General features: G+C 41.4%; 4 protein-coding genes across 5 annotated transcripts; 3 read left to right on the forward strand and 1 right to left on the reverse strand.

Annotated features, from left to right (window-relative positions):
• The first annotated feature begins 263 nt into the window (after nucleotides 1–263).
• Nucleotides 264–3566, forward strand: sike1 (suppressor of IKBKE 1). The gene is made up of 5 exons (XM_037105379.1): nucleotides 264–786; nucleotides 1621–1726; nucleotides 1823–1965; nucleotides 2091–2204; nucleotides 2448–3566. The coding sequence occupies exons 1-5, from the start codon at nucleotides 628–630 to the stop codon at nucleotides 2607–2609; spliced, it is 684 nt and encodes a 227-aa protein (XP_036961274.1). The 5' UTR covers nucleotides 264–627; the 3' UTR covers nucleotides 2610–3566.
• Nucleotides 3567–3912: 346 nt separating this feature from the next.
• Nucleotides 3913–6548, forward strand: micos10 (mitochondrial contact site and cristae organizing system subunit 10). 2 transcript variants are annotated; one of them, XM_037105381.1, is made up of 4 exons: nucleotides 3913–4049; nucleotides 5167–5214; nucleotides 6075–6185; nucleotides 6321–6548. In XM_037105381.1, coding segments are annotated over exons 1-4 (234 nt in total). In that variant the 5' UTR covers nucleotides 3913–3976; the 3' UTR covers nucleotides 6323–6548. The 2 variants fall into 2 exon arrangements, with proteins under 2 accessions (XP_036961276.1, XP_036961275.1); XM_037105380.1 differs by having other exon boundaries at nucleotides 3928–4049; nucleotides 6075–6181.
• Nucleotides 6549–8286: 1738 nt separating this feature from the next.
• htr6 (5-hydroxytryptamine (serotonin) receptor 6) lies at nucleotides 8287–16633 on the forward strand. Its single transcript, XM_037105284.1, has 3 exons — nucleotides 8287–10926; nucleotides 13386–13520; nucleotides 15546–16633. The coding sequence occupies exons 1-3, from the start codon at nucleotides 10012–10014 to the stop codon at nucleotides 15900–15902; spliced, it is 1407 nt and encodes a 468-aa protein (XP_036961179.1). The 5' UTR covers nucleotides 8287–10011; the 3' UTR covers nucleotides 15903–16633.
• tmco4 (transmembrane and coiled-coil domains 4) lies at nucleotides 15976–25227 on the reverse strand. Its single transcript, XM_037105283.1, has 15 exons — nucleotides 25089–25227; nucleotides 24781–24893; nucleotides 23946–24099; nucleotides 23396–23570; nucleotides 22946–22973; nucleotides 22723–22852; nucleotides 22235–22332; nucleotides 21948–22091; nucleotides 21679–21798; nucleotides 20411–20575; nucleotides 19941–20077; nucleotides 19553–19637; nucleotides 19115–19232; nucleotides 18825–18942; nucleotides 15976–17199 (listed from the first exon to the last, which is right to left on the reverse strand). The coding sequence occupies exons 2-15, from the start codon at nucleotides 24821–24823 to the stop codon at nucleotides 16684–16686; spliced, it is 2031 nt and encodes a 676-aa protein (XP_036961178.1). The 5' UTR covers nucleotides 24824–24893; nucleotides 25089–25227; the 3' UTR covers nucleotides 15976–16683.
• Nucleotides 25228–25270: the final 43 nt, after the last annotated feature.

Consider the following 25270-nt stretch of genomic DNA (forward strand, 5'->3'; position numbering starts at 1 on the left):
ACGAGTTGATAATGCAATGAATATAGATCACGAAAAAAAAAACAAATGGAAAAAAAAAAGAAACACAAGTTGATTGGTCTGAAGTAGCAATATGCTATAAGTGCTCACCTTTAATAAACTCAGCATGGCTCCCCCCCCCCCCCCCCCCCCCCCCCCCCCCCGTATACCGGTGTTTTGCTTTGTTTTTAAAATAATTGCCTAGGTTGCGGCTATTTTTTATTATTATTATTATTATTTTTTTCATCTTTCAAACGTCTATAATATCTAAACTCTCCAGCAGAGGGCGGCATCCACCCCGAATGTGGTTTGCGATGCTCGTGAAATGTATACAAAGAAGAAGAAAACACGGACGTGACGTTGCCGTTTAGTCTTTCACACGGAAACGGCAGTTGACAACAAATAAGAGTAACCATTTTTATTCGTGAGAACTATAGTTATTCTCTCTACCGACAAGTATTTCCACAAGTCTGGTATAGTTTGCACACGTTGCTGCAAAGCCACCACAGCTGCCTCGGCTAACTGAGGCTAGAAAGCTAAGGTAGACAAAGACGGCGAGGTATTTTCACCCAGCTGACTGTGTGGAGTAGCTTGTTGGCGATACACACAGGAGTTGTCAGCTTCCAATAAATGGCCTGCACTTTAGAAAAAGTGTTGGGCGATGCCCGGACCCTTCTCGAGAGGCTGAAAGAGCACGACACGGCCGCCGAGGGACTTATAGAGCAGTCAGGGGCCCTCAGCCAGAGAGTGCATAGCATGAGAGAGGTGGGAAATGCCCTTCCAGACAAGGTAAGGACACGCATCTCGACATGGTAACCATGTACCCAGCTGCGTAAAGCTGCACTCCTTCTGTATACTCACAATACTGGTACAACAAGGCGTAGTTGAGCTCGGACTTACCCACCAATTCAGAACAAGTGAAACCCAAAGCAGAATTCACTGCCCCCCCCCCCCAGTTTCTGAAGTGTTTCTTCTGATGATCTTGACCAATCATGATACAGGGAAACATGTGGACCACATATAAAAAGCTGAGATTGTGGTTAATTGTTCATGAATTAAAGTCTCTTCAGTTTTTCAAAATGATCTGCTCAGATGTTTTGTAGCTGTGTATGTTTGCAATAACCACAGCAACGTTAAATTCCCTTGTTGCTGAATGGAGTTTGGCATGACATTCAGTTACAGAGGCTTCATTATATTGCATGAGATTCCTCTTTTTTTGAGACCAACTGTGATTATTGTGTTTGTTTAGGGTATTTGCTCTAACAATCAAACATAAAGAATTAAGTTGTTGACCAAGCAGATCAACCTCCACATTAGCAGGAAAGCAACAATCAGACGTTTTGATTTTCTTGGAAATCTTTTTACAGTTTCCCTTTTGATGCAGAGATTGGAAGTAGATACTTTTACGAGTAGAATAATTGTATATCTTTAAAAAATAGATCAAACTGGCTTTACACCACCATACCTTGTTGTAGCATCATCATTGCACTTGGAAGCAGGGGTCTTTCAGTTTGTACCTTTCTGACATAACACGTTTTCAAAGTTTTCATATTCACTTCACAAATGGTTGATTTAATATTTAAACATTCTTCACGACTGCCCTTTGTGGCTCTCTCCTCCCAGCAAATAGAAGACACTTCAGAGATTCAGGAGCTGACCAAATACAAGCCCCATGTCCTTCTGACTCAGGAAAACACTCAAATCAAAGAACTACAGCGGGAGAATAAAGGTTAAAAAAAAAAGAAAAAAAAAAGACATACCCTATTTATATTATATGGCTGTTGTAATACATCTTTGCTAACCCTCTTCATGGCTGTCTCTACAGAGCTTTGGTTGTCTCTTGAAGAACACCAGTACGCGCTAGAGTTGATCATGGGTCGATACCGCAAGCAGATGCTTCAGCTGATGATGGCGAAGAAGGAGCTGGACACCAAACCTGTGCTCAGCCTCCACGAGGACCACGCAAAAGTACACCGGCTGTCTCAGCGTTTTTAAAATTCTCAGTTAATCAATACGTTAGGACTCCCAAGTTATTGCTTGTACAGCTAAGTGCTTTGATTTAAGAAACATCTTGTTTTCTGGATATTCTCCAGGAAGTGCAGAGCCAGGTGGAGCGGATATGCGAGATGGGCCAGGTGATGAGAAGGGCGATGCAGGTGGACGATCAGCACTACTGCTCTGTTCGAGAGAGGCTCGCTCAACTAGAGGTGAGCACAGTGCTCCAGTAGAATCAGGTGCAACTGTGGATGTTTTTTCTGAGTGAATTCATACTGGCATACTGTCTCTGCTCTGCCTCGGCATGTGTGTAGCCCCGCCCTGCCGTCGGTCAAACAGACATTCAAATCTGCTGCTCTTTACGCATACACATACCTTACAGTGTTATCATACATCAGTTATCTTATTTTTTACACTTTTTTCTATGCTTTTTTTTGTCTTTTTTTTTTTTTAAGATTGAGAACAAGGAGCTGCGAGACCTCCTTGTCATCAGCAAGAGCTCTGTGAAAACAGCGAGAGAAGAAACCAGCCAGCCAGAAGCAGAAGTAGCAGCAACAGCAGCACAAGAACAGTCCCCTCAGTCAGGGTCCACAGTGATCAGCGCAGCTTCAGAGTGAACTGTGGTTGGGGCAAAAAGTCCTCCAGGACCAGGGTTGGAAGAGAGGGGGTTGATGATCTCTTTGCCTGTGTGCACCACATTATTTTTTTATATAAGATGGAATGCAGTTAAACCCACAGCATATTTTTTTGTAGTGAAGGCCACCTAAACACATCATGGTAGGAAGCTTTCACCTGCGGGTATATTTGGATGACAGCTATTGTTTTCACATGCACAACATGTGCATTACCACTTGGTTGTCACTGACAAGACAAGTGAAAGCTAAGACACATCTATATTTGGAGTAAAGGCAGTAAAAGCAAAGGGGATTTATTTTGTTTTGGCCAAAGATGCATTTATTCGTCAAGGACACAGTCTCTACCTCTTTGGTGTCCCTTTGCTGTTCACTCACACTCACAATGTGTAAAATACTTATCACCATCCCCTCTTTCAGAGTTCACTTGAAGGCCATTAAGAAGCCAACTTGTATTCACGGCTGTGCTTGATAATCACTGCCAACAAGATGACTTTTGGCCGTTTCACACACTTTGCCTGCTGAGGAGTGACATGGATCGTTTGTATGTGATTGTCTGCCATTTTATGAATTGAATATGTTTGTCAGTCAGTTTGTAGGATTCATATATACCATAATTTCCATGTTTAGTGCTTTGATTCTGTGTTAAACACCAGTTTTCTAGTTTTCAGATTTGAATGCACAATAATCAAGTGTCCCAGCATCTTTATGTAAAGGTAACGATTTCAAAATATGCCAACTTTTTGTGTGATGGATATCTAATGTTTGCGCATTGTATGTGGTCAGATATTGTCTATTGTCATCTCAGGAAATCAGTGTTATAAGGTGAACATGCTGTAAAGACTCGTGGCAGTGTACTGGTTTGTGTCAAACGAAATTTTGTTCAGAATCTTTAAAATAAATTTGCAAAAAATGATGGGATTAAAAAAAGTCAAATATGAATGTTTTTTTTAAAACCCATACGTGTGTGTATTCTATATATATATTATACTATATTAATACAATCACTGGGTTAATTATTGTGTGGACCATTCTAGTTTTCACCGCTAGATGGCGACATTAAGCTGCGGGTGTAACGTCACTCGCGAGGTTTGGAAAACTGGCGTAATGCTGCGTTCATGTGACCAAGTATAATCGAAGTTAGATATACAGTATATATAAATTTTTTCTCTCATATTCAGTATTAACACTGAGCTGATAAACAAACATTTTAAAGTACTCTTGGGGGAATACAGCCTTCTGCCCTTTGCCACTTGGTCGTCCCTCTGTGGCACAAATCGAAATGTTCTCCGACAGCACGTGAAAGCATCACCAGTGAGCTGCATTTGACACTTCTAGCCTGACACAAGCTAATGTTCAGCATGTCTGAGAAGGAGCTGGGGAAAAAGTGGGACCGGTGCTTGGCAGACGGTGCCATTAAACTTGGTAAATATCCCAAAGACTCGTGTGTATGACGACATTGTAATATCCTAAAGTAACGACAAAATAAGCCGCAGGTTTCACTATAGACCACATCTGTCATTGACTGGGCGATAGGCTAACTAGCTAGCCATTAAGGGCTCGTAAAGGACAACCGAATGACCGATTAGATACATATGACACATTTATTCTGATAAGTAGCTAAATTGTGGGTTAATTCTGTAATTTAATCAAAGAACCATCGGTATGTTTGCCACAACGTCAGTCGTATACAAAATTGCGTTTCTCTTTGATGAAGTTGTTGGAAAAAGCTCAAGAGGAACCGCCTTTCAGAAAATGTTACTTTACTGTTTTCCCATTTATCGACACGTAAACCTTTGCTGGAAATATTAATTTAGAGATTTAGCGAGCCGGTACTCGCCCACTCTTGAATTCGGCAGACATATAAAACATTAGCCACACTTTTATTCCCCTTATCATCCTTACGCATTTATGTTTCCATTGTCTGGACTCACAACTCCACAATTTTCAGTATAAAGGTGTGTTACTTTCTACAAATTATGTGTTGTCCGATGAGCCAGTGGCATTTGTAGACCACTGGATCCTGTATTATTCCTAAAAAAAAAAAAAGTCCACGTTCATACACGCGAAGCTAGTAAGCTAGCGCCTTAAACTGACGGTTTTCTGAATGAAGTTTGGTGCTACGTCATTTGACATTGCAGCCAGTGGAATGAGGCACCACCTGGCCCGCTTGTTTTAACGAAGCAGTGTATAAAGTGTGCAGGTGTTCTTTGAAACAGCGAAGGGAAACAACACCTCACTATTAACCATTGTTAGACAAATACACAGGCCTGCTTCCCACCACCATACTGTATGGATGGGAGTACACGTACAATGTGGAAGCTTGAAGTTAATGTCATCTGTATTATCACAAAGCAAACGAACAAAAAACAAGCAAAAAATACTATACATAATATACATGCAAATGCGCACAATAAATAAACAATATTGCTATTGGTTCACACTGAATTAACCTATAGCTGTATCAATTGAACAGTCATTTTAAAGGGACATTGTCATTCATGTCATACTGTAGCTGATTTTAATATGTCCACCTCTGCAGGTACTGGACTGGGGCTGGGAATCGTGTTTTCCGTTCTGTTCTTCAAACGTAAGTAGTTTCAACGGATTGTTGCTGAACAGTAAGCTATATGGGAATTTTAGCAAGAATGGTAATTTTGCATTTCGTTTCTCAAAAAGATTAGGATGATTTTTGCTTGGGACTGTAGCAAAAAGGGAATCTTCCCTTAGGTTGGGGCATCTCTGTATCACCACAGAGCCTCGTGTTTGACTGTATGTTGTGAAGAATTTTCCCTTTATCAAAAAAAAAAACAAGGTATCCTCTGAAATATGACTATGCACTCGGCTATATTGTGATTTCGATAATATTTCGAATAATTGTTCAGCCCTTGAACATGTAATTTACTGAGTTCTTCACAAGAGAGCATCAGAGGATGATGGTGTATAATCAGAGCTGGGTAACGCTCTGTAGGTAGGTAAACAAAAACAAAAAAAAAGTTCTCTACTTCGTGCAGCGTCAGTGTTTTGAGTGTTTTTTGTTAAACAATGGGTTTATCCAACTTCAACACGTTTTCAAAATTAAATTATAATTGTGAGTATTCTGTGCTTTTGTTGTGAGAAGAGCATTACATCACCTATCCTCAAAAGCACAATAATGAACATTTGAGTATTAAAGTACATAAAAAAAAAAACAGTCAAGGTGTCACAACAACAGTGTGAAAAGTATTTCACATGCCAACGCTGGTATGTTTTTGATCACACAGTGAAATGTGTCTTTGTGTAAGAAATAAAGTAGACGGGTGGCTGCTGCTTGGGGGTAGAGCCAGCATCTTGTGTCGGCACCTTGCACGGCAGCCACCGCCATCACTGTATGAATGTATGAATAACTGTAAGATGCTTTGGACAAAAGCGTCTGCTAAATGTAAAATAAAGTACCTGTTTCCTTTGTAGGGCACACGTGGCCGATTTCATTCGGCTCGGGAGCGGGACTTGGCATGGCATACGCCAACTGTCAGAATGACCTGAGGTCACATTATTTTCAGCAGAGAAGTGAAAAGGTTTGTAAGTACAATAAAACACACATGCACCTTAAAACAACTTACAGAAATAATTCCTTGTTTCTAACTAAGTAACAACTTTGTGTCGTTGTTAATGTAAATCAAGATTTCTTTTGCTGTTTTCCATTTTCTTCAACAGGAGCAATAGCTGCGAGTCACCGAGGGACTGTCGTCTTTATTCTTTTGAGTCTGTTCATTTTAATTTTTTTTTTTTTCTGCGGGGGAGTCTCCATTTGCACTGTTCTACAGTTAGACCTTTACGTCACTGCTGAACGATCCATCCCTAGTATGACTCTGTATGATGTATATGTGCCTGATCAGGACAGTCTGTGTTTATTTAATAAAATGATCATAAGAACAAAAACGATGCCCTGGTGAGTCATTTTCCCTCAGATGCTTTATAATGGATGACAACCAGTGAGAAATCATTTTGAACAACGGAGTACAAAAACGAGACAGATAATGAATTATAATAGCTAACTTATAAATCATACACTCCGAGCAGGGATGGCGATGCTTTAGGGAGTAATAGGAGTCAAGTGTTAAGGCAGCTTTAAACAGGTGGGTTTGCAGTTTATTTCTGAATGCGTGTGGGAGTGATTTTCTCAAATGTGTCGCGGAGAAAGGTGGGGGCCGCGCGGCAAACACTATCCCATAAGGTGGTGGGCTTGGTGTGGGTGAGAGGGGGTCAGAAGGTTGGCAGCAGCTGATGCGATGTGGCAGATGATGGGCGTAGTGATGGAGATTAGTCAGTTCTGAGGGGGCATGAAAATTGAGAGCCTCGCATAATATGTTTCGAATTTGGCGAGGCTGTTGACACGCTGGGGTGCAGAGGACTTTACCCCCTGACTGCTTTTGTTTTCTGTTGTTTTAGTATTCAGGCTCTCCTGCTGGGAAGTGAATAACAATTGTTATCATGTCACCTCGTCTAGATTGACAATGCACGACGGAGGTTTGACCCAAATCTACTGCTGATGAACTGACACCTAAGTGTTCCTTATGTATTGATGGACTTTTAAAGGTGCACTACGTAGTTTTGGGGGGGAACATTTTAATCAGGGGAGAATGACCTTCACTGACTAACCTTTTTTTATGCATCAACAAACCCCTTTTTTCATGAATGAATGAACAAATTGACCTTTAATGGCGATGCACTTTCATACTGCTTTACTTTATTTATACTTGGCGGACCCTGCCACCTTTCTTGCTTCATTCGGTGTTCTGGGGACCCGATTTTCCTCTGAGAACAGCTTGTTTATTCAGTTATGGCAAAACAAAAATGTAAGAGTTTGTGTTATTAAATCATCAGTATTATAAATATTAAAAAATATGAGTTTGAATTTCTTCTCCAAAACTACATAGTGCCCCTTAAATGAAATAATCAAAGGTTTTCTGCAAAAATGCACACATTTAAAGGAGCAATACATAAGAATTTCAGTTGAAAGCACTCAAAAATTATCAACAGAACATGGAGAAACAACAGTCCCGGCATTGTGACGTCTATGTATTGTGCTGCAGAAATTATCATGTATAAGGCAAAAAACAGACAATTACCAGAAAATATCCAAACTTTATTTAGAAATCGGGAGGGAGGTTATCAATTAAGAGGGGAACATAACTTCAAAAGAATAAACAGACGAACAACCTTGAAAAGTTTCTGTATATCTATTGCTGGTGTCAAGCTATGGAACAACCTAAGTGAGGAACTCAAGCAAAGTCCAAATATCAACCAGTTCAAGAAAATGTATAAACACATGTTATTTACCGAGTATAATGGATAATGGTCATTAATGAGTATTGGTGATTATCATTTATTAATTGATGTGGCATGGTGATGAAAGGTAAAGAATGTGGATGTGTGTGTGTGTGTTTGTGTGTGTGTGTGTGTATGTGTGTGTGGGTGTATATGTGTGTATGTAGATATTTGTATTGGTATGTATATGTATGTATATATGTGTGTGTATGTATATATATGTATGTATGTGTATATATATATATGTATATATATATATATATATATATATATATATGTATATGTATTAATTTCATATATATATATATATATATATATATATATATATATATATGTATATGTATTAATTTCATTTAGACAAAGGGGTGAGAGCTAACAAGCTATGCTTCTTCTCACTCCTTTTCGCATATGTCATTTATTTTACTTTTTATCGTATTATTTTGCTTCCTCAAAATCTTCATTTCCATATGATGTTGTGCAAATAATTTGTTAAACTGCAATCAGGAAGCCATGTTCTATTTGCATATTCGAAATAAAAAATAAAAAAAAGAAATGTCTGCTTAAGTTAGCGTGCTAACCAGCTAGCTCCTGCACGAAAGCGATTAGATTTTCTGACACAGACAACACAAAAGCTGAAAAAAAAGAAGGTAATGCTTTACAACTGTATGTAAATGAATATACAGTGCAAACTAAATGATTGCCTTTGTATTAAGACCTTTTACTCTGATGCAATAAATCATGTCAGCTGCAGCCAGGTGGTCCAGATGATCACTTCAGTTGTGTGGAGATTGCTGGTGTATAATCAAGGTGTGAATTTTCATCATGAAAACCTTGTGAACATTCATCTGTTTCAGTTGAAAAAAGTCAAAACACAACAAATCCAGGAAGAGTGTATTGAATTGGAAAGGCTATAAAAACACCTTCACGCCACGGACTGTAGAGTAAAAAAGCTTGACTATATAGCCCAGTTATTGAGTCTCGTGAACATGAAGTCAGACTAGATATAATGGACAGTGCGACTACTAGATCAGACAGTCTTTTCTCTTTAAATTTCACACAAACACACACCATGAAACAGAAAGCAGGTAGAATGCTCAATTCTGTGTGAGTCCCTTTTCAAATAGACCTAACTTAATAATGCCTCACAAAGAACGCCGTAACAGTTGCACCTAAGTAGTTAAAACCTCAGTGACCAAAGATGGAAGAACACCACCCACACCAATTCCTATGATGTAGAATTAGCATTTCTTGGCTGTGATTGTGCATGGTTATGCATTAACAGCTCGATGCTTTGACACGCTCCTTCCGAGAATCCGTGCGCTCAGGCTGGGACGCGCGCTGGAGTGGCCGACACAGGGATTAACAGGAGCTGGGTGGGGGGGGGGATATATACAGGCAGCGTTACAAGGATCATGATACCTGTAGAGCACTTAGGAGCGGAGCCTTGCTTACAAATGACTGCTGCGCTGTGTCTGCTTGGGTCCCTGCTCCCCTGCGCTGTTTCTCAGAACAAAAAGGACTTGTGAAAGGCAGCGGAGCTCCAGCTCGACAAAGGACCCGCGGAAGCCGCACGATTCCACCTCTCTGAGGGGAGGAATCATTCAGAGAACGGGTTCGTGTTCTCCTCATCTTCGGTAGTTTCTCACACAGCTCTCTCGTACGTCTAGTCGAGCTCATCTCGCTGTGTGTGCCCTCCTCCAGTGGCTGTCATCAGTGTGACATGCTGCTTCGAAACCCACTGTCAGTCATCGGATGGCTCATTCTGGCTCGTAGCTGTGGATGAGGCAGGGATGGAGAGATGAGCGAAACTGTGTGGGTGATTTTGATCACTTTTCTGGTGGCGGTGGAAGCAATCCCAGGGCAACTGGATGTATTCCTGCCAAAAGGAGATGGAGATATTTACCCATGGAGAACTGTCGGGTTAACCTTGGCGGGAAGAGAGTTGGATGGCTTCTCAGCACTGTGTGGCTCCTTTTTGTTCGCCAGTGCCCCGGAAGTGAGAGCCTTGGCTGCAAAGGTCTGTAACATTTAGTGGAACCTTCAGGGGCCGGCTCACTCATCGCTGACAACCAGCACCATGGCTGACTCTCACCCGTCTGGCCCCGTAGGAAGCTACAACAGCAGCTCTGCCACCGCCAGTGCTTGGAACATCACTGGCAGCGGCCCCTGGTTGTTGGCCTTCATGCTGACTGTCATCATCCTCATGACAGTCTGCGGCAACATGTTGCTCATCGCTTTGGTGTTCGCCCATCGCTCTCTGCGCTGCACCTCAAACTGCTTCCTGGTGTCTCTGTTCCTGTCCGACCTCATGGTGGCCCTGGTGGTCATGCCCCCGGCCATGCTCAACGTGCTGTGTGGGGCCTGGGTGCTGTGGCCCGCCTTTTGCCCCATTTGGCTCTGCTTCGATGTCATGTGCTGCAGCGCGTCCATCCTCAACCTGTGCGTGATCAGTTTGGATCGGTACCTCTTCATCATCTCGCCGCTGCGCTACAAGCAGAGGATGACGCCGCCGCGGGCGTTGCTCCTGGTCGGGGCCGCTTGGGGGCTGGCGGCGCTGACTTCCTTCCTGCCCATTCAGATGAAATGGCACAGCTTAGGCCACTGGAGTGGACACTCGCCAGGTCCCGGGGTCAGCGGCAGCAACGTCAGCTCGTACTCCGACACACCGTACCCGGCGTCCTACTTTCAGCTGTCGCCGTCAGGAGGCCTTTCCTTTCACTGCCGCCTGCGGGTCACCCTGCCCTTTGCCCTGGTGGCATCTGTACTCACATTCTTTTTGCCCTCCAGCGCAATTTGCTTCACCTACTGTCGGATCCTTCTCGCAGCACGGAGGCAGGCAAAGAGGGTCGCGGCGCTGAGCCACCCGCCACACCCACATCCCTCCCTCGGGGAACCCTCCAGGCCTCCCTCACCTGGGGTCGCAGCGGGGCAACCTCAGCAGGACGGGGACGACTGCAGTCACCAGGAGCCTCTTGTGTCACAAAATGTACCGGTAAGGAAGAGAGGGCACACAGCCAGGGCAGATACGGTCTATACTTGAGATAGAGTATGCACTCGAGGGCACTCAGTGGATAAGTGCTGGCCAGTTTCTTCGCAAAAGCCAAACCGAAACACCCGCTAAAAGTCAGCAATGGCGTAAAAAATAGTGGATTGGCCTTTAAGTAGAGTAGACCTTAATGTGAGTGGGTGTTGGCAAGGTTCATTCTGTGAGTGGAGACGATAATCACCAAATTACAGTCCATCTGAGTAAGAGCTCTCCAGCCTGTCTTTACCTGGACATTTTTAAGGTTTTTTATCAACACTGTTCGCACCGCGTCTCATGCCGTGACACAAAATGCTGTGCCACGCTGAAATCCACTCATCCCAAGTTTGATATCGTCCGAGCAGCAATTTTAAAGCTGTAGGTCATTTTATGATTAGAGGCCATGTATGCCTCAGGCGCTTGAAAAAAAACCCCAATAACGCTTTAACGTTTGTTTTATTTTGCAGCCGAATGTAGTTTTCTCAGTTTTGAGTCCAGACCCTCTTGACCGTCCTGATGTGTTTGATTAGAAGATTGCTTTTGAGTAGGCCTAGTCTGTAAGTATAGCTGAAAGTAGGACTTATGGGAAAACTACTTTGTAAAGTGGCCTTGAAGGGCAAATCACAACAGTGAATAAGAAAAACATAAAAAAATGTTGTTCAAATTCTATTGGTGTATTTTTTTTGTTCTTAAATGTGAAGCACTTTGGGCTGCATTATAATAATGAATACTATTATTAAATAATTTTCCAATTTGCAGGCTGTGTTTTCTTGTTTACATTTCTTAATTTACTTGTGATTTGCGCTTCAGGGCCACCGTAAGTTTGTGTTTAACATTGCCAAGCTGATAAAAAAATAATAAAAATGGATGATCTATTCAATAGTGTATGTCGGAGGGTGTTTGTGTCGTGGTGCTGCAGCAAGATGTGCCTCTCTCAATCTAAAGGAGCGCTATGGATGTTTACGGTCTTTCCAGTGAGGCTATTTAGTGATAAAGACGTCTGTCGGCATGGCAAATACCTTGTGTTCACGTGTAAAGCCGGCGATAAAAACGTGGAGGATGTCACTGAATCTGAACCGACAGAGAACAGTGAAAGGCAAGCCGTGCAAATGTGTGCCTGCACGTTCACTGGCGGTCTGCAAGGACAGGGAGATAAAGAAATCCTTTTCACCTTTTCATGAATTCCAAACTCTCTTCATTATTTTCATTCTGTACCTAGAATCTTAAGATATGCAGTCTAAAGAACTAATTCTGCCGCTGCGGAAAAAATGTTTTCCTCCTTAATCACTCTCAGCCCAGAATGTCTAAAGGAAAAGCAGAGACTCGGTGAGAGGGAAGAGGTGTAAAACCTGCCTGGAAATCTGAGAGAGGAAAGTACAGACAGCGTGTCAGATGTGACTGCAAACATCATACCCACGTAGTCTGTCACATTCGCCTTAAACCAAATGCACACACACACACACACACACACACACACACACACACACACACGCTCTCTTTCTGCATTGGACAACATATACATATAAAAGATATACCGCTGATCAGTTGGCCTCTAAAACCAAGTAACACAGAACGATCTCACCTAAAATTTAAAATCTAAATGTTTTGGTTTCAACAATGTTTGGCTGCACAGCATTAGTTTGTAAAGATTGGCCGCCTGGTTAATCAAGTTTAAGGTGCTCATTACATTATCATATATATGTATATATATATTTACCATATTCTTGAGGAGTGGAGAAGACATAATAAACAAATATTTGATCAGCTTTTTGACACAACACTTTTGGAACATTTTGGACATATACTTTCTCGTTCGATCGTACTCTCATGTAGCCCAGCTGTGTCAAATGTAAAAAGACAACAAGCCTGTTTATTTGACACTTGTCTTTTGGATGTGACAAATTAATTAGTTTCTTTTTTCTTTTACTTTGACAGCGTGACATTCTTTGTGCTATGCTAAGCTAACTGGCGGCTGTGGCACATACAACAATTCCTTTAAGTGAATTATTTAACTCCACTCCTACTGTCACCACATCCACTGTTAATCAGTGCTGCTTTCAATGAACAGGCCACTTGATCAGCAGATTATCCTGTGGATTTAATTGCGATCAACACAACACTATAGGAATAATTGACTAAAGCGCCACATTTTGGAAAGGCTTACCCTTCTTAAGCCTACATTACCCATTTTAAGCAATGGAATCAAAACACGACTAGTGTCGTGATTATCTGCTGCCATCAGCACGAAACTGGACGTTTTCAGGCAAACCACTAATTAAGTGCATAAAGGAGGTTAAAAATGAATTAACATAATGTAATTTGCTTGTCAAAAAGGCTATGAAGAAGTACCCAGGTTAGCTTTTTCAAAATGCTGGCAAGGGAGATTTGACCCTGCACCTGTAACCTTTTGTTTCCTCTGCCGTCTACAGCCGTCGGTGAACAGTGAGCGTCGCCTGGCTCACAGGCAGGGTCGGAGGGCGCTGAAGGCCAGTCTGACGCTAGGAGTCCTCCTGGGACTCTTCTTCAGCGCATGGTTACCCTTTTTTATCGCCAACATGGCTCAGGTCAGTCAAAGAACCCTGACTCTGTGTGAGACATGACAAATGCAATCACTGAACATGGAAAGAAAATACAGTCAACATGACACGGTGATAGCTGATTCTTGGATCTGAGTAGCATAGTAAGATGAGCTGGGAGGTTGCCTTCACCTTAATGCTCTCTTTATTCACTATAAAGATACTTTTTTTTTTTTTTAAAAATCACTCACTGTGTAAAAAGCCTGATGTTGAATAGCTCTTCTATTCCATAAATCTGTGACTCAGATTTTTAAACACTTTTTTGCCAGTTTTCTCACAGATTTAAACGTGTGATGGCCACTAAAACAGTGTGAAATAAATGCCGAAGAAAGAAGGAAAAGAAAGGAAAAAAAAAAAACCCCACTTGGATACCAGTTTATTTTTGTGTTGGCCAGCCTCGGCGTCACAGCCCTTGCCAAGCTATCCAACGAGGAAATAGATTGGCATTTCAGCTTCGTGTGGCTGACTCATTCCCAAACTCAGAAGCAACACACCAATGTACCATTTATAATTGGTATTCATTTTTAAGTTGTTGGTTTTGATTTGATTACACTGAGCACACGAGCTCATTACTCAGCGAGCAGACATCAGCGGCCATGAACGGCCTAGGCAAGAGTAAATGAATGTCAGAAGAAAAAAGCCCAATCTAAATTGGTAATGACACTTGTCCTGTTTTTCAAGCTTTCAATGATCCAGTAATTTTGATTTCCCATCTGTGCCCTCTCGCTTCTCCCCTGCATAACGCCGAGCACAGAGACTTGACTGTGTCTGCGCTCTCCTTCCTTTTCACACTCAATGTGGTGTGTGAAACGCACCCCTCCTTCCTGTCCCGTTCCCACCGCCTCCCTGTCTCATCTTGATAGTATTGGAAGCTCTCCTCTAACAGCTGTCTCCTCCTTCACTGTCCTCCTCTGAACCAAGTGGTTTCTGCTCAACATCACTGTTTTTAAAACCATCAGACGAAACCGTGCACGCGAAAATGCATTTGTATATTCTTTTTTCTCGGGAAAATGACGTGTTTCATAAGAAAAAGTATGAACCACTGTGAGTGAGAAAGAAAATCTGCCTTTGTCTTTTTTTTGGGGGGGATGATTACACAACAAACACCAAAGACTTAAATTTAAAGTGGGAACAAAACGATCGGCAATTGGCACCATATACAAATAACAGATCATACTTCCTATTTATGTAACTATTTCTTTTTCTATTAGTTTTATCTTCTTAATTGTTCCTGTTTATTCATTCAAAAGCTGTACTGTAAATGACTTTAACATGTGCAATAAATTATAAATAAATAAATGTTCACAATTAACCAAGAATCAATAAATATTCAGGGAATGGGGCAATAATGTTTTTTTTGTTGTTGTTGTTCTTTCTGAATTTTTGATTTGATTTCGGTGTTTATGTATTTCCACTTTCTTCTTGGTGACGTTTTCTCATTTTTTAAATTAAAATAAATAAATGGAAGTATAAAATGATATTAAAATAATATACATTGAGCAAAAAGGGATAAGTAGATACATTCAGGGACAATGAACAAAAGAATAATTTTCTGCATTTATTCTATCAATGTAATTGTTATGTTGCTGAATAAAGAGTATGTTGTTTTGCAACTTATGCCAGCATGGTGTGTTTCCCCAAGCAGTAATTCATGAATGAATACACCAGAATTTCCCCTTTACATCGAACATATGTGTTGCATATGTTTCCATCCTTATATAACATTTGCAAAGCCAAAGCCTTTTTGAATTGCTCATCATATAAATCTGTTTCCTAGTCATGCTTGCGGGTCCTTTTCCATGTGCACGATACAAACATGAATCACCTTAAGGTCCAAAAATGTGCCTTTAATGTATATTTCTCTGTATTTATTTCTTTGTTCATTTTCACTATTTGTTTTCTGATTTATCTTTGAAAATAATAAACTTCACATTTGACCAGAGCTTAACTTGCTTTGCTACTGTCAGTAATTTTAAACCTTTTTTTTTTTTTTTTGTTTTACCTTTCATTCAGGCAGTGTGTGAGTGCGTCCCCCTTGCCCTCTTTGACGCCATCACCTGGCTGGGCTACTGCAACAGCACAATAAACCCCATCATCTACCCGCTGTTCATGAGAGACTTCAAGCGAGCTCTGGGGAGGCTCCTGCCCTGCTGCTCCTCGCGGTCAACCAGAAGACCCTCACCTGCGCTCTCCCTCTCTCTCCGCAACTCAGGGGAGCCGAACCTCGCCAGCAGCCCCCCCTCTCCCCTGGCCTCTGACCCCACCCACCCCCCAGCCACCGCCACCGATGCCGTCAACCTGCTGGACGCCGAGCACGCTGGCGTCGAGCTGCCTCTGCTTCTGCCCAATCAGGTCGACAGCCTGGACTGAATATGGAAATAAAGTTAGCAAGTATTCTGACAGGGTTTATGGTGGAAAAGTGTATCAAGAAAAGTACAGAGACTCATCATAATTCACGATTTACTCACAATGAGGTAAGAGATGCGGGCTCAAGAGATTTCCTTATGGTTAAAAAAAAATGTCTATGGACACATTCAGTAAGCTCCACCCTTGTTCTAGCTTGAATTACGCGTTTCTTTCCATTTAAGAAACTTGGTTGAAGAACCCCATGTGGGGCATAACCAAAACAAAATGTTCAGGGTCGAGACTTGCAGTTAGGGGTGCCAGTAAACACTGTAACTTAACTTTTTGTAAACTCCACAGAAGGCAGCCCTTCAGAAAAGCAAGGCCTTGAGGAAGATGCATTCACTGAATTGGCCGTGTGGAAATCAAACTACTGTGTTAAAATCCACGGCAACCGAGCCAGCAGCATCCTCTACAGCCTACAATACACAGTATTTACAGGTATCTGATTTCACAGCTGTCAATAAATTATAACAATATTTACAGTTTGTAAAAATAAAATAAAATAAAAAAAAAACCTTCCATTAAAAAATTCTGAGTTGTTAATAAATTAATACAATATCATGGTAAAACAAAGCAGTAAAACAATTTGGGGCTCTTCACTGGAGACTGCTGTCTCTGGCATGTCAGTGTGTTGAGAGTGGAATGAATATTTTCTCCAACAAAGCTCTGATGCTGGGGAAAAAAAAAAAAAAAAATTGAGAAGAGGAGATCTTACAGGGAAGCAGCTTGTCCTGTAAGATGCTCTTTACAAGTTTGGCTGCCTTTGTTTGTGTGTGTGCTCCATGGTCCAGTGTGTATCGTCCCAGCTCCACGATATGTGTTCATTATCAGGGTCAGCCTCCTCCACACCGTCACACGGGGCATTAAAAGCGGAGGCTGTGTCGTCGCAAGTGGCGTTCTCCTCAGAAGTTAGTGTTAAATTGTCTTTGACTCCAGTTTGACTTTCCGATTCTGGGTCATTTAATGAGTCAAGCAAGTCCGAAATATCAGGGATATCCCAGCCGTCACCCATCTCTTCTGTCTCTTCCACGTTCTTCACGTCTCCGCCTTCTTCGGTACAAGTCTCAGCCTCCTCAGCTTGGTTTTGTGTCTCAGTCACTCGTTGCACATCAGGGGTTTGGTCAGGGATGTCCACTGCCCCCTTTGTTATTGTTACAGGCTGAGGAATCACAAAGGAGGCTCCTGGGACTTCTTTGGTGGGGACTCCTACTGCCACCAAGATGGTGTCCATCTGACGCATGTAGTCCAAGTGACCGTTCACCTGGGAAGCAGACACATGGTTTTACTGTCTATACAAAGATAAACATTTCTATGTAAATTACAGAGGATTTTCCTTTTTTAGAAAACATCATTACTTTGTACAAGTCTGTTCTTCATATTCTTTGTAAAGCTAGCTATCTTATCCCTCACATTTCATGAACAGGTGTATAGTGTGTGGTTTTATTGTGCTTATGACAACTGACATGGCCATTACTGTGTATGATGTTTCATGTGGAATCATGTGGAATTACAGAGTGGGAGGAAGGCATTGCTGTGAACTTTAACAGACCAGCAGGGGCCTTATTATCTTCTTACATTTGAATTTTATTTGATCAACACAACTGTGTCTTTTAAAATGCAAATAAAACTCTCTGAGAAAAAAAGCATATGTCATCACATTTTATTATTGGTTATGAGAAACTGTTTTTGTATGATCAAATTTGGGAAATTTAGTGTGACCTATCCAGAGTGGGTGATTATTGGGACAGTGGAAAGACTAACCAAGGTGGGTTTGGGGAGTTTAATTCTGTTTCTGTCAAGTGTGAATGAATGGATGTTCAGCAATCTAAAATTACTATTTTTGTCAATGGAGTTCGGTGGATTAGTGAAAAGCAATATAATAGCCGTTTCCGTTTTCCCTGAGTTGGGAAAGTGCAGACATCCAGTGTCTAGTGTAAATGAATGTTGTAAATAGAACATTTAAAGTGAATCATTTGTCGTATAGTACCTATAGGTTAGAAGAATGTGTGTAATGAGAAAGGAGTTAATCATTCTGGTGATTCTACAGGAAATTATCACCAGGCTCTGCAGTTCTGCTCATCTCTGCAGTGTGTTTTAGCATCTTCCCGCAATAGTTTTTTCTGTAGGGCCTGCAACTTCGCTGTTTTGTTTCACTCTTACCGCTCTCATTTCTCAGGACCAAACAGCTGGTAAACAAAGTACGGCATTTAGCAGCTTAAGAAAAGAGACAGATATTTCCATCAGGAGTCCGTGAATACCAAAACAGATTACCACAGAAAGATGCAAATTAATGCTAATGTTACTCAGTATCTGCTGGATGTGTAAATGAGCAATTGTGTAAAACATGTTTTCCATAAAAATGTAAAAGATGATAATATGTAAGCTTTGTGTTTACAGGGGCCAAGAAACATACTGAAGGGACAGAGAGAGCTTCACGGTGAAAAAAAGACTTGGCAAAAATTAAAATTCAAAACCTGAACTCTGAAAAACCACAGCTAATAGTTACCCTCAGATCAAATAACAATCATTACTGACTGAATGATGTGTGTAAAGCTTTGAAACAACAACAGTACAAATACTACAACTAAAACCGAATAAAGATGAATATAGCAAGACAAACTGCAGATCCTGTGTATTTTGCATGTCTCCTTTTAGTGGTGTCTGGTGGATCCTGCCAGCTCATTCTCTCCCCTCGTCAGTCTGTCAAGGAACTCTTATATTATTTCACTGATCTAGCAAACAGATGTGACACTGATGCGTCAGTTTGAGGGGGCTGATGCCTCTGCACGTGGCTTTTGTTGAAAGGTGAAAAACTTGAGATGCACTTGAAAAACTAGTCATTAAGGAAACTTCAGTGGGCCTTATTTAATACGAGCTCTGACTCACCACGGAGGAAAGATCCACATTGATTATACGCCGATCCTGGATGTTGATTGGCTGTAGCCCAGCAACAGACAATTGTGCAGATGAACTTCTGTACAAGAACCCCAGGAGCCAGTCCCCTCTGACAGGTGGATAGTTCAGAAAGTCATTTAATGATACTGAATAGCCAAAACATTGAAACTCAAATATGAACAATGAGCATGTCAAAACTATAAAGCAACAGTAAGCATTTAACATGAACATGTACACAGTTGCCTCCATGCTAATTACAGGATAGACCTTTGTCAGATTACCTGCAGTAGCCGTTCACTATTTTCCCAGCCACCACCCGGGTCATTCTCTCCCAGGCCTTCTCAGAGCCTTCCACAGGGGCCCCCAGGAGGACTACATCCTCCACTACTCCTTCACTACCTGAGGAGTTCAACAGCACAGGACTCAACCAGTTTGTTAGAACAATGTACCATGAAAAAAAAAAAAGATTGAAAATGAGAACATCAATTAGGCTAATTATGGTTTGATCACACAAATGATCACTAATCCGCATCACCAGGGATTTAAGAGAAAAGATGGCAATAACTGTGGTAAAATTTTAAACCCAGGATTGTCTCACATAGAACATTTTGAAAATCAAACCGAGTCAACAATTATGGTTGGCAAGTCGGTGCAAACAAATATGGCTGTTAATCAAAGTCCAATCAAATGATAGTTTATCTGTTGAAAGATGTTCATACCTTTGTCATTGGCAAGCTCCTGTAGACAGTAGTAGATAACTCTGGCTCCAAGACTGAACCCGATGAGACTGACGGGCCGCTTCCCCTTCGAATACCAAAAGAAAAAGAAGAGATGCACAATTCTGAAGATGCGTTCATATTTATTGTTTTTACTGAACATTGGCAGATTTTTCTGTCTCAGTGCAGCGAAAAATTTCAAGTCAATCAAAATATTTTCTCGTAATATAACTAGAGTACAATTGAAGGACAGAAAAGAAAGTTGAATGTTGAAATAATGCAGTTAATAATGTGCACACAAAATATACAACTAACTTAAAGCAACAACTGACACAATACTGTGGTACACTGTGGTAGAGTGCATCTTAACAGAGATTCAATTTTATGATACCTGCTGTCTGCTTCTCAACACCTGTGCTAGGTGTTTCCCCACCTCAGCTGAACGGTTCAGACAAACACACCAGGGGTTGTCAATGACGCTGGCTGCTGCCAGCAGAGACGCAGGCCAAGTCAGAGCCGCCACAATACCTGCACAGTGTGATGGTGTAAAATCAATTCAGTGCTGAGCAAAAACAAAAGGACAATGGCTATATAAGATATACAGGATTGGTTTATGCAATAATAACATGACTTTTGATACTGACATATCACAGATCCCAATTTTGAAGTTGAGAAAAATGAACTATTTCACCACAAGCACAAACATTCCTGTCTCCAAATCCGAACACTGTTTGGAATCGATTCTGTGTTCTCGGGTTTCCAGAGATATTTCATAAAATGAAGGTCACGTGAACAGAATGGGAAAAACATTCTGAGTGTGTGGACAAGGCCTAGGTGCTTTCTGCATGATTGTCCTCCTACCTGAGAGTACTGTGTACTTGAGTGCTTCTTGAGCCACAATGCTGACCAGCCCATCCAACAGAGAGGCCATGGCTGAGCCCAGATCCCTGAGAAAACGTGACTCCCACACCAGGCAGTACTGCTCCCCGCACTCGCCTAGGCTGCACCATGGCGCTTGGAACGAACCTGGAAGAAAGCAGTTGTGTTTTTATGTAAAGGAAGCAGCACTTGTAAATCAAGTGTTTTTACTTCATTGTATGTGAAGGGGGTACTAAGCCTGTGCAAAACTGAGTGTGGGTTTTAGTGTTGGAAACGAGCTTCATGGATTTATGTAAAAGCAAAACATGAGTGGTTTGTTTTCATAATCTCAGGAAGACACTTTACTGGTATTGCTTTAGAACATTGTGCGCAGTATTCTGCTTAGACTTATACTGCTGTTTCCCAGCGATCTCATCCAGGTTGTACTTTGTTTCTCTTTACTCTTAGTCTTCCTTGTTTTTTTAAAATGTGTAACTACTTTAGCCATTCAAACTTCAAAACGTACAGCTCATTGAGGAAATAATTGGAGTTACTTCTATATTATCATAACTTTCAATAAAAAATTAAATCAAATTGAACCTAGAGGAGCTTACTAAGTCTTTCAAAATAAAAAACTCACTTATAGGGCTTGTCGTTAGTGGGTGATTAATCTTATTCGAACTTGGATACTTACATGACACGATTTCAACACCTCTTATTGCTTAAACAACATTTGACATCTTATACCACATTCCCAATACAATTCCAACTCTTTATTTTTTTTTCAGTACTCCCTAATATGAAATTTAGCAAGAAATGCAATTTTGCGGCCGGGTGTTCATCAGGCAACTCACTTCAGCATCAGCTTTAAAGCAACCAGAAAAAAAACTTCCACAGTTTCTTCCGAAACAGCATCATCTAGTTATCTATTCAATATTCCAAGGAATCGACCTGGCGGAGCTGCCAAACCTCCCACCAAACCTGACGAGAACATGCTGATGATCAATCAATTTAAAATAAGGTTGCAGTGAATGTGTCAGGGGAGCAATGTTTGTCAATCTTGTTTTTGTTGGATTTTGTTTCACCACGAGCAGATGGACACGATGACCCTGGTACTAACACTCCTCTTCTTCGTCTGATAAAAAACTGGGGAATGTAATTGTAATTTATTCAGTTTATTTCTGCAGGTTTAGATTTATCGACACTGTCTACACCTAATCAGTGAAAACTGTCAGTGGTTGTGGTAGTGAAGCAGCAGAAGCCATACTTACTGTATTTACCACTGCAGAGCCAACCAGTCACCGCGATGGTCAGGTGAAGATGCTTACCGGAGCGCAGAGGCAAGAATTCAAATTCCTCTATCGCCCCAACACATTTATTCATCTTGTAGCCTGGAGATACAACATAAGAAAATTAAATAAAGGTTGAAGAGCAAAAAGAAGAGTAAACAAATCTGAGAAAATATCAAAAATATGTATTGTTACTAGTCAAAATTCAAACTATTTTTTGCACACAATCAAGTGTCATCCAACCCTCTCACCAGTCAGTCCAGCTCCTGCTGCTCCAAATAGGGAGGCCATGATTGCAATGCCAGTGGCTGAGCCCAGAGCAGCGGCCCCTCCAGCCCCCAGCACAGCACTGGCCCCTGCTGCCACCAAAGGGGCAGCCAGCCCACCTGTCACACCTGGCAAAGGCACATGCATCATTCTGATATGTGATTTAATTATGAGTTAATTAGTTTTTCAGTTGAAGCCTATGGGTCCATATTAAGATACTAGGTGTTTCAAATGTTTTCAAAATTATTATATTCAAAGAAAGAATAATCACCAATCACAGTTCCTCCACCCACGGTGGCGAGTCCTATGAGGAGGTAGCGTTGTAACTTTCGCCCTCTTTCTCTCCTTTGTCGCCGAGAGGACTCCTCTCTAATGGAGAGGCAGAGTAAGAGAGATCATTTATATTAGTTGAGATGCTGATTACTTCAATTCCAATGACTCTTTAGTTGCATTTTAGATGACACCCTGACAAAGAAGAACTTGCTAATGCTTCACAAATATTTTCATGCAAACATTTTGGATACAAGCGTAAATGCCATGCACAGTGTTTGTGTTGTTTTAATGGTCTGACACACGGACAAAACTAGAAAATCTAAGACGTAACGTATAATCATTTAGTATTTCAAATTAAATCAGGTTTAAATTTAATATCACCATGAAGTTGCCTAATATTCGTACAGTAAAATGCACCATGTAAACATCTCTAGTGTCTCAGTCACATTCATCTCTCATCCATCCTTCCATCTAACCAGGACTTACTCGCTCTCCTCTCCTCCTTTACCCAGCTTCTCCACCAGTGTTCCCTCAAACTCCTCCAGCTGCTGTGGACAGACTCGCAGCAGACAGCTGACATGACGGATGAGGACCCTCGCTCTGGCGTCGTACTGGCCTGAGTGCAGTAAAATGATAAATAAACAAGCCTGATGGAATTTTTTACGTTCATTTAAAGTTGACAGTCATCAGTTGATCGAAAGACTCTTACCATCTTTGACAGAAAAAGACACCAGACTCTGAAATACAAAGTCAAGACACAAAACAAGTACAATACAATTAATTTTCTATTATAAAAAGCAAAGCAAAATTGTAAAACGTTTCATTGACAACTCTTGATTGTATTTGATGAAATGAAATAATAGTCAATAATAGTATGACCTTGAGTAGAATCAATGACACACTCTTTGTAGATGTTATAACTAATTAATAAATTGCTGCTCCAGCTGATTCTATTGTAATTCTCATTATTTTATTGCATATTTGACTTGTGTTTCTGTAGTTATTTCAGTTATACATTTCTACATGATATGTTCCCATTTGCTATCATCTTTCAACTCAACATTTTCTTTGTCACATTTCTATTCGCTGTCGCAACAATCCAATTTCCAACAGGGTGCATTCGATGTAATTTCATCCCCTGTGTTCGAGTGAGTAACACCTGTATGATTGGCGTAGCCCCCGCAGCCAGCAGCGGGTCGGCTTGTAGAATGGACAGGAAGGTGTCGCAGCCCTCGAAGCCCAGGCCTGACAGGAAAGCCCCCATGACCGGCATCACCGACTCATCCAGGTCCAGCCAGCGGACCAGGCCCTGCAGATACTGCTCCCTGAACACACTGAGAGGCATGCGACAGCTCAGCTCCTCAAGTGCAGCAACAACAGTTCAACTGCAACTTTAATATATTTCATTTGGATTTGTATCATTAGGGAAGGTCATTTCATCTAGAAGCCACGTGTAGTAAAAATATAATGCAATCAAATGTGTACTAAGAACCAGTATCCTGTCTCTACTCAGTGTTTGTTGGAGTACTGTATAGTTAATCACACTGACCAAACATTCATATCTCCTCAGTCATCACAACTCACATAATATGTTTGATGCAATTAGAGGGGAAAAAACTGGGATAAGCAAACACTCCTCAACACAATTACTGCACTGGTACCAATAGCAAGTACTCTCACAGCATGTCATGATGACATGGCTCTGATACCTGTTTTCAGGTCCAGTAAACAACTGGCCCAGTGAGACGCTGCACAGGGCAGCATAAGCAAAGCGGCTCTGCTCTGCCAACTGCCTGCTGATAATTTCCTCTGGGTTTTGGTCACGTGGGGCATCTTGTTGTGTTGTTCCTGCTCCCCCTGGGTCTAAGGTGGTAAATGGACAAAGATTAATTATTAACATACGGACACATCACAGAGGCAACCAATCACAAGTGACGTATATTGACGATACATTCATCATAAGTAAAAACCTCAGAGATACAGGGCCTGAGGCGACTTTGTAGGGAACAGACAGTATGTAAGAACAGATTTTATTCTACATGCTGAGTGCCGAATTTACCAGAGGACCCCACTGGTTCATATGAAGTCTTACGTCATATTCTGCAACACAGGTTTATACGACCTAAGGAAAATTCTGCATTAGACTGGCAGATTTCTGAGTGTAGTTTCGTTTGACGCCGTTTCTAATTTTGCAAATAGGAAGACGAAACTAGGTTGGGAGTCTAACTTTGTGCTCCTCATCATGTCCCTAATGAACTGACCTAAATTCAACATACAGAGGCTGCTAAAGTGTGTCCGACCCATGTGATTTTCGACGTTCCTCTTAGCATTAGCTTAAAAACAAGCCGATGTAACTTTGACCACCGAATGTCAACAGTAGACAAAACTTGTGTTAGCCGCTACATGCAGCTGGCTGATAGTGGCCGTGCTACCTTAGGCGGTAAACTAGCTAACGGTTCAGAGGCAACTTTTATACTGTCGTTAGTTTAATAACTTACTCTACTACAACACTAGGGAAAACAATGACGGAATTCTGTCTGGTACCTGGAGAAAACTGTGTGTCCGTAATGCTCTGTTTTTCCTCCATGGCCACAGATGTCACAACTCTGCAGACTGAACTTTTGTTGCGTTCAGGTGTCCCTCCTTAGCTCTGACATCTGCAAATTAGGGTGTTCGTAAGACATTCACACTCTTAAACGCCTGCGATGACAAATGTTCCCCCATCCAACCAGTTTCTTGTGTATGTTATACTGTAAAATGTCAACCCGGATTAAATTAAGTAGAGAGATGTACATTTGAAACACATTTGATTTCTTTTACTTACTCTAACTAACAGGCGTTTAGTAACTCACCGTTGCAACCAAATAGTAGAGGTAGCAGTAGAAAGAGTAGTAGTAGTAGCAGTAGCTTCTTAAACGGTTCCTATGTAACGGTATAAAATATCACCTTGGAGTAATGTAGTAACGTGGTGACTAAGCATTTAACGATAATATTTCCGACTGCACATGAAAGCATCATTCGTTTGCAAACGTTA

Source organism: Acanthopagrus latus, chromosome 7, assembly GCF_904848185.1.
Source record: "Acanthopagrus latus isolate v.2019 chromosome 7, fAcaLat1.1, whole genome shotgun sequence".
Lineage (NCBI taxonomy): Eukaryota > Metazoa > Chordata > Actinopteri > Spariformes > Sparidae > Acanthopagrus > Acanthopagrus latus.

Coding starts and splice junctions, on each gene's coding strand:
- sike1 (XM_037105379.1), top strand. CDS start 628: ATGGCCTGCACTTTAGAAAAAGTGTTGGGCGATGCCCGGACCCTTCTC. Junction 787..1,620: donor GAAATGCCCTTCCAGACAAG/GTAAGGACACGC, acceptor CTCTCCTCCCAG/CAAATAGAAGACACTTCAGA. Junction 1,966..2,090: donor TCCACGAGGACCACGCAAAA/GTACACCGGCTG, acceptor GATATTCTCCAG/GAAGTGCAGAGCCAGGTGGA.
- micos10 (XM_037105380.1), top strand. CDS start 3,977: ATGTTCAGCATGTCTGAGAAGGAGCTGGGGAAAAAGTGGGACCGGTGC. Junction 4,050..5,166: donor AGACGGTGCCATTAAACTTG/GTAAATATCCCA, acceptor CCACCTCTGCAG/GTACTGGACTGGGGCTGGGA. Junction 5,215..6,074: donor TTCCGTTCTGTTCTTCAAAC/GTAAGTAGTTTC, acceptor TTTCCTTTGTAG/GGCACACGTGGCCGATTTCA.
- htr6 (XM_037105284.1), top strand. CDS start 10,012: ATGGCTGACTCTCACCCGTCTGGCCCCGTAGGAAGCTACAACAGCAGC. Junction 10,927..13,385: donor TTGTGTCACAAAATGTACCG/GTAAGGAAGAGA, acceptor TGCCGTCTACAG/CCGTCGGTGAACAGTGAGCG. Junction 13,521..15,545: donor TTATCGCCAACATGGCTCAG/GTCAGTCAAAGA, acceptor CCTTTCATTCAG/GCAGTGTGTGAGTGCGTCCC.
- tmco4 (XM_037105283.1), bottom strand. CDS start 24,823: ATGGAGGAAAAACAGAGCATTACGGACACACAGTTTTCTCCAG. Junction 22,853..22,945: donor GTCTTTTTCTGTCAAAGATG/GTAAGAGTCTTT, acceptor TACTGCACTCAG/GCCAGTACGACGCCAGAGCG. Junction 18,943..19,114: donor ATAGTGAACGGCTACTGCAG/GTAATCTGACAA, acceptor TCCACCTGTCAG/AGGGGACTGGCTCCTGGGGT.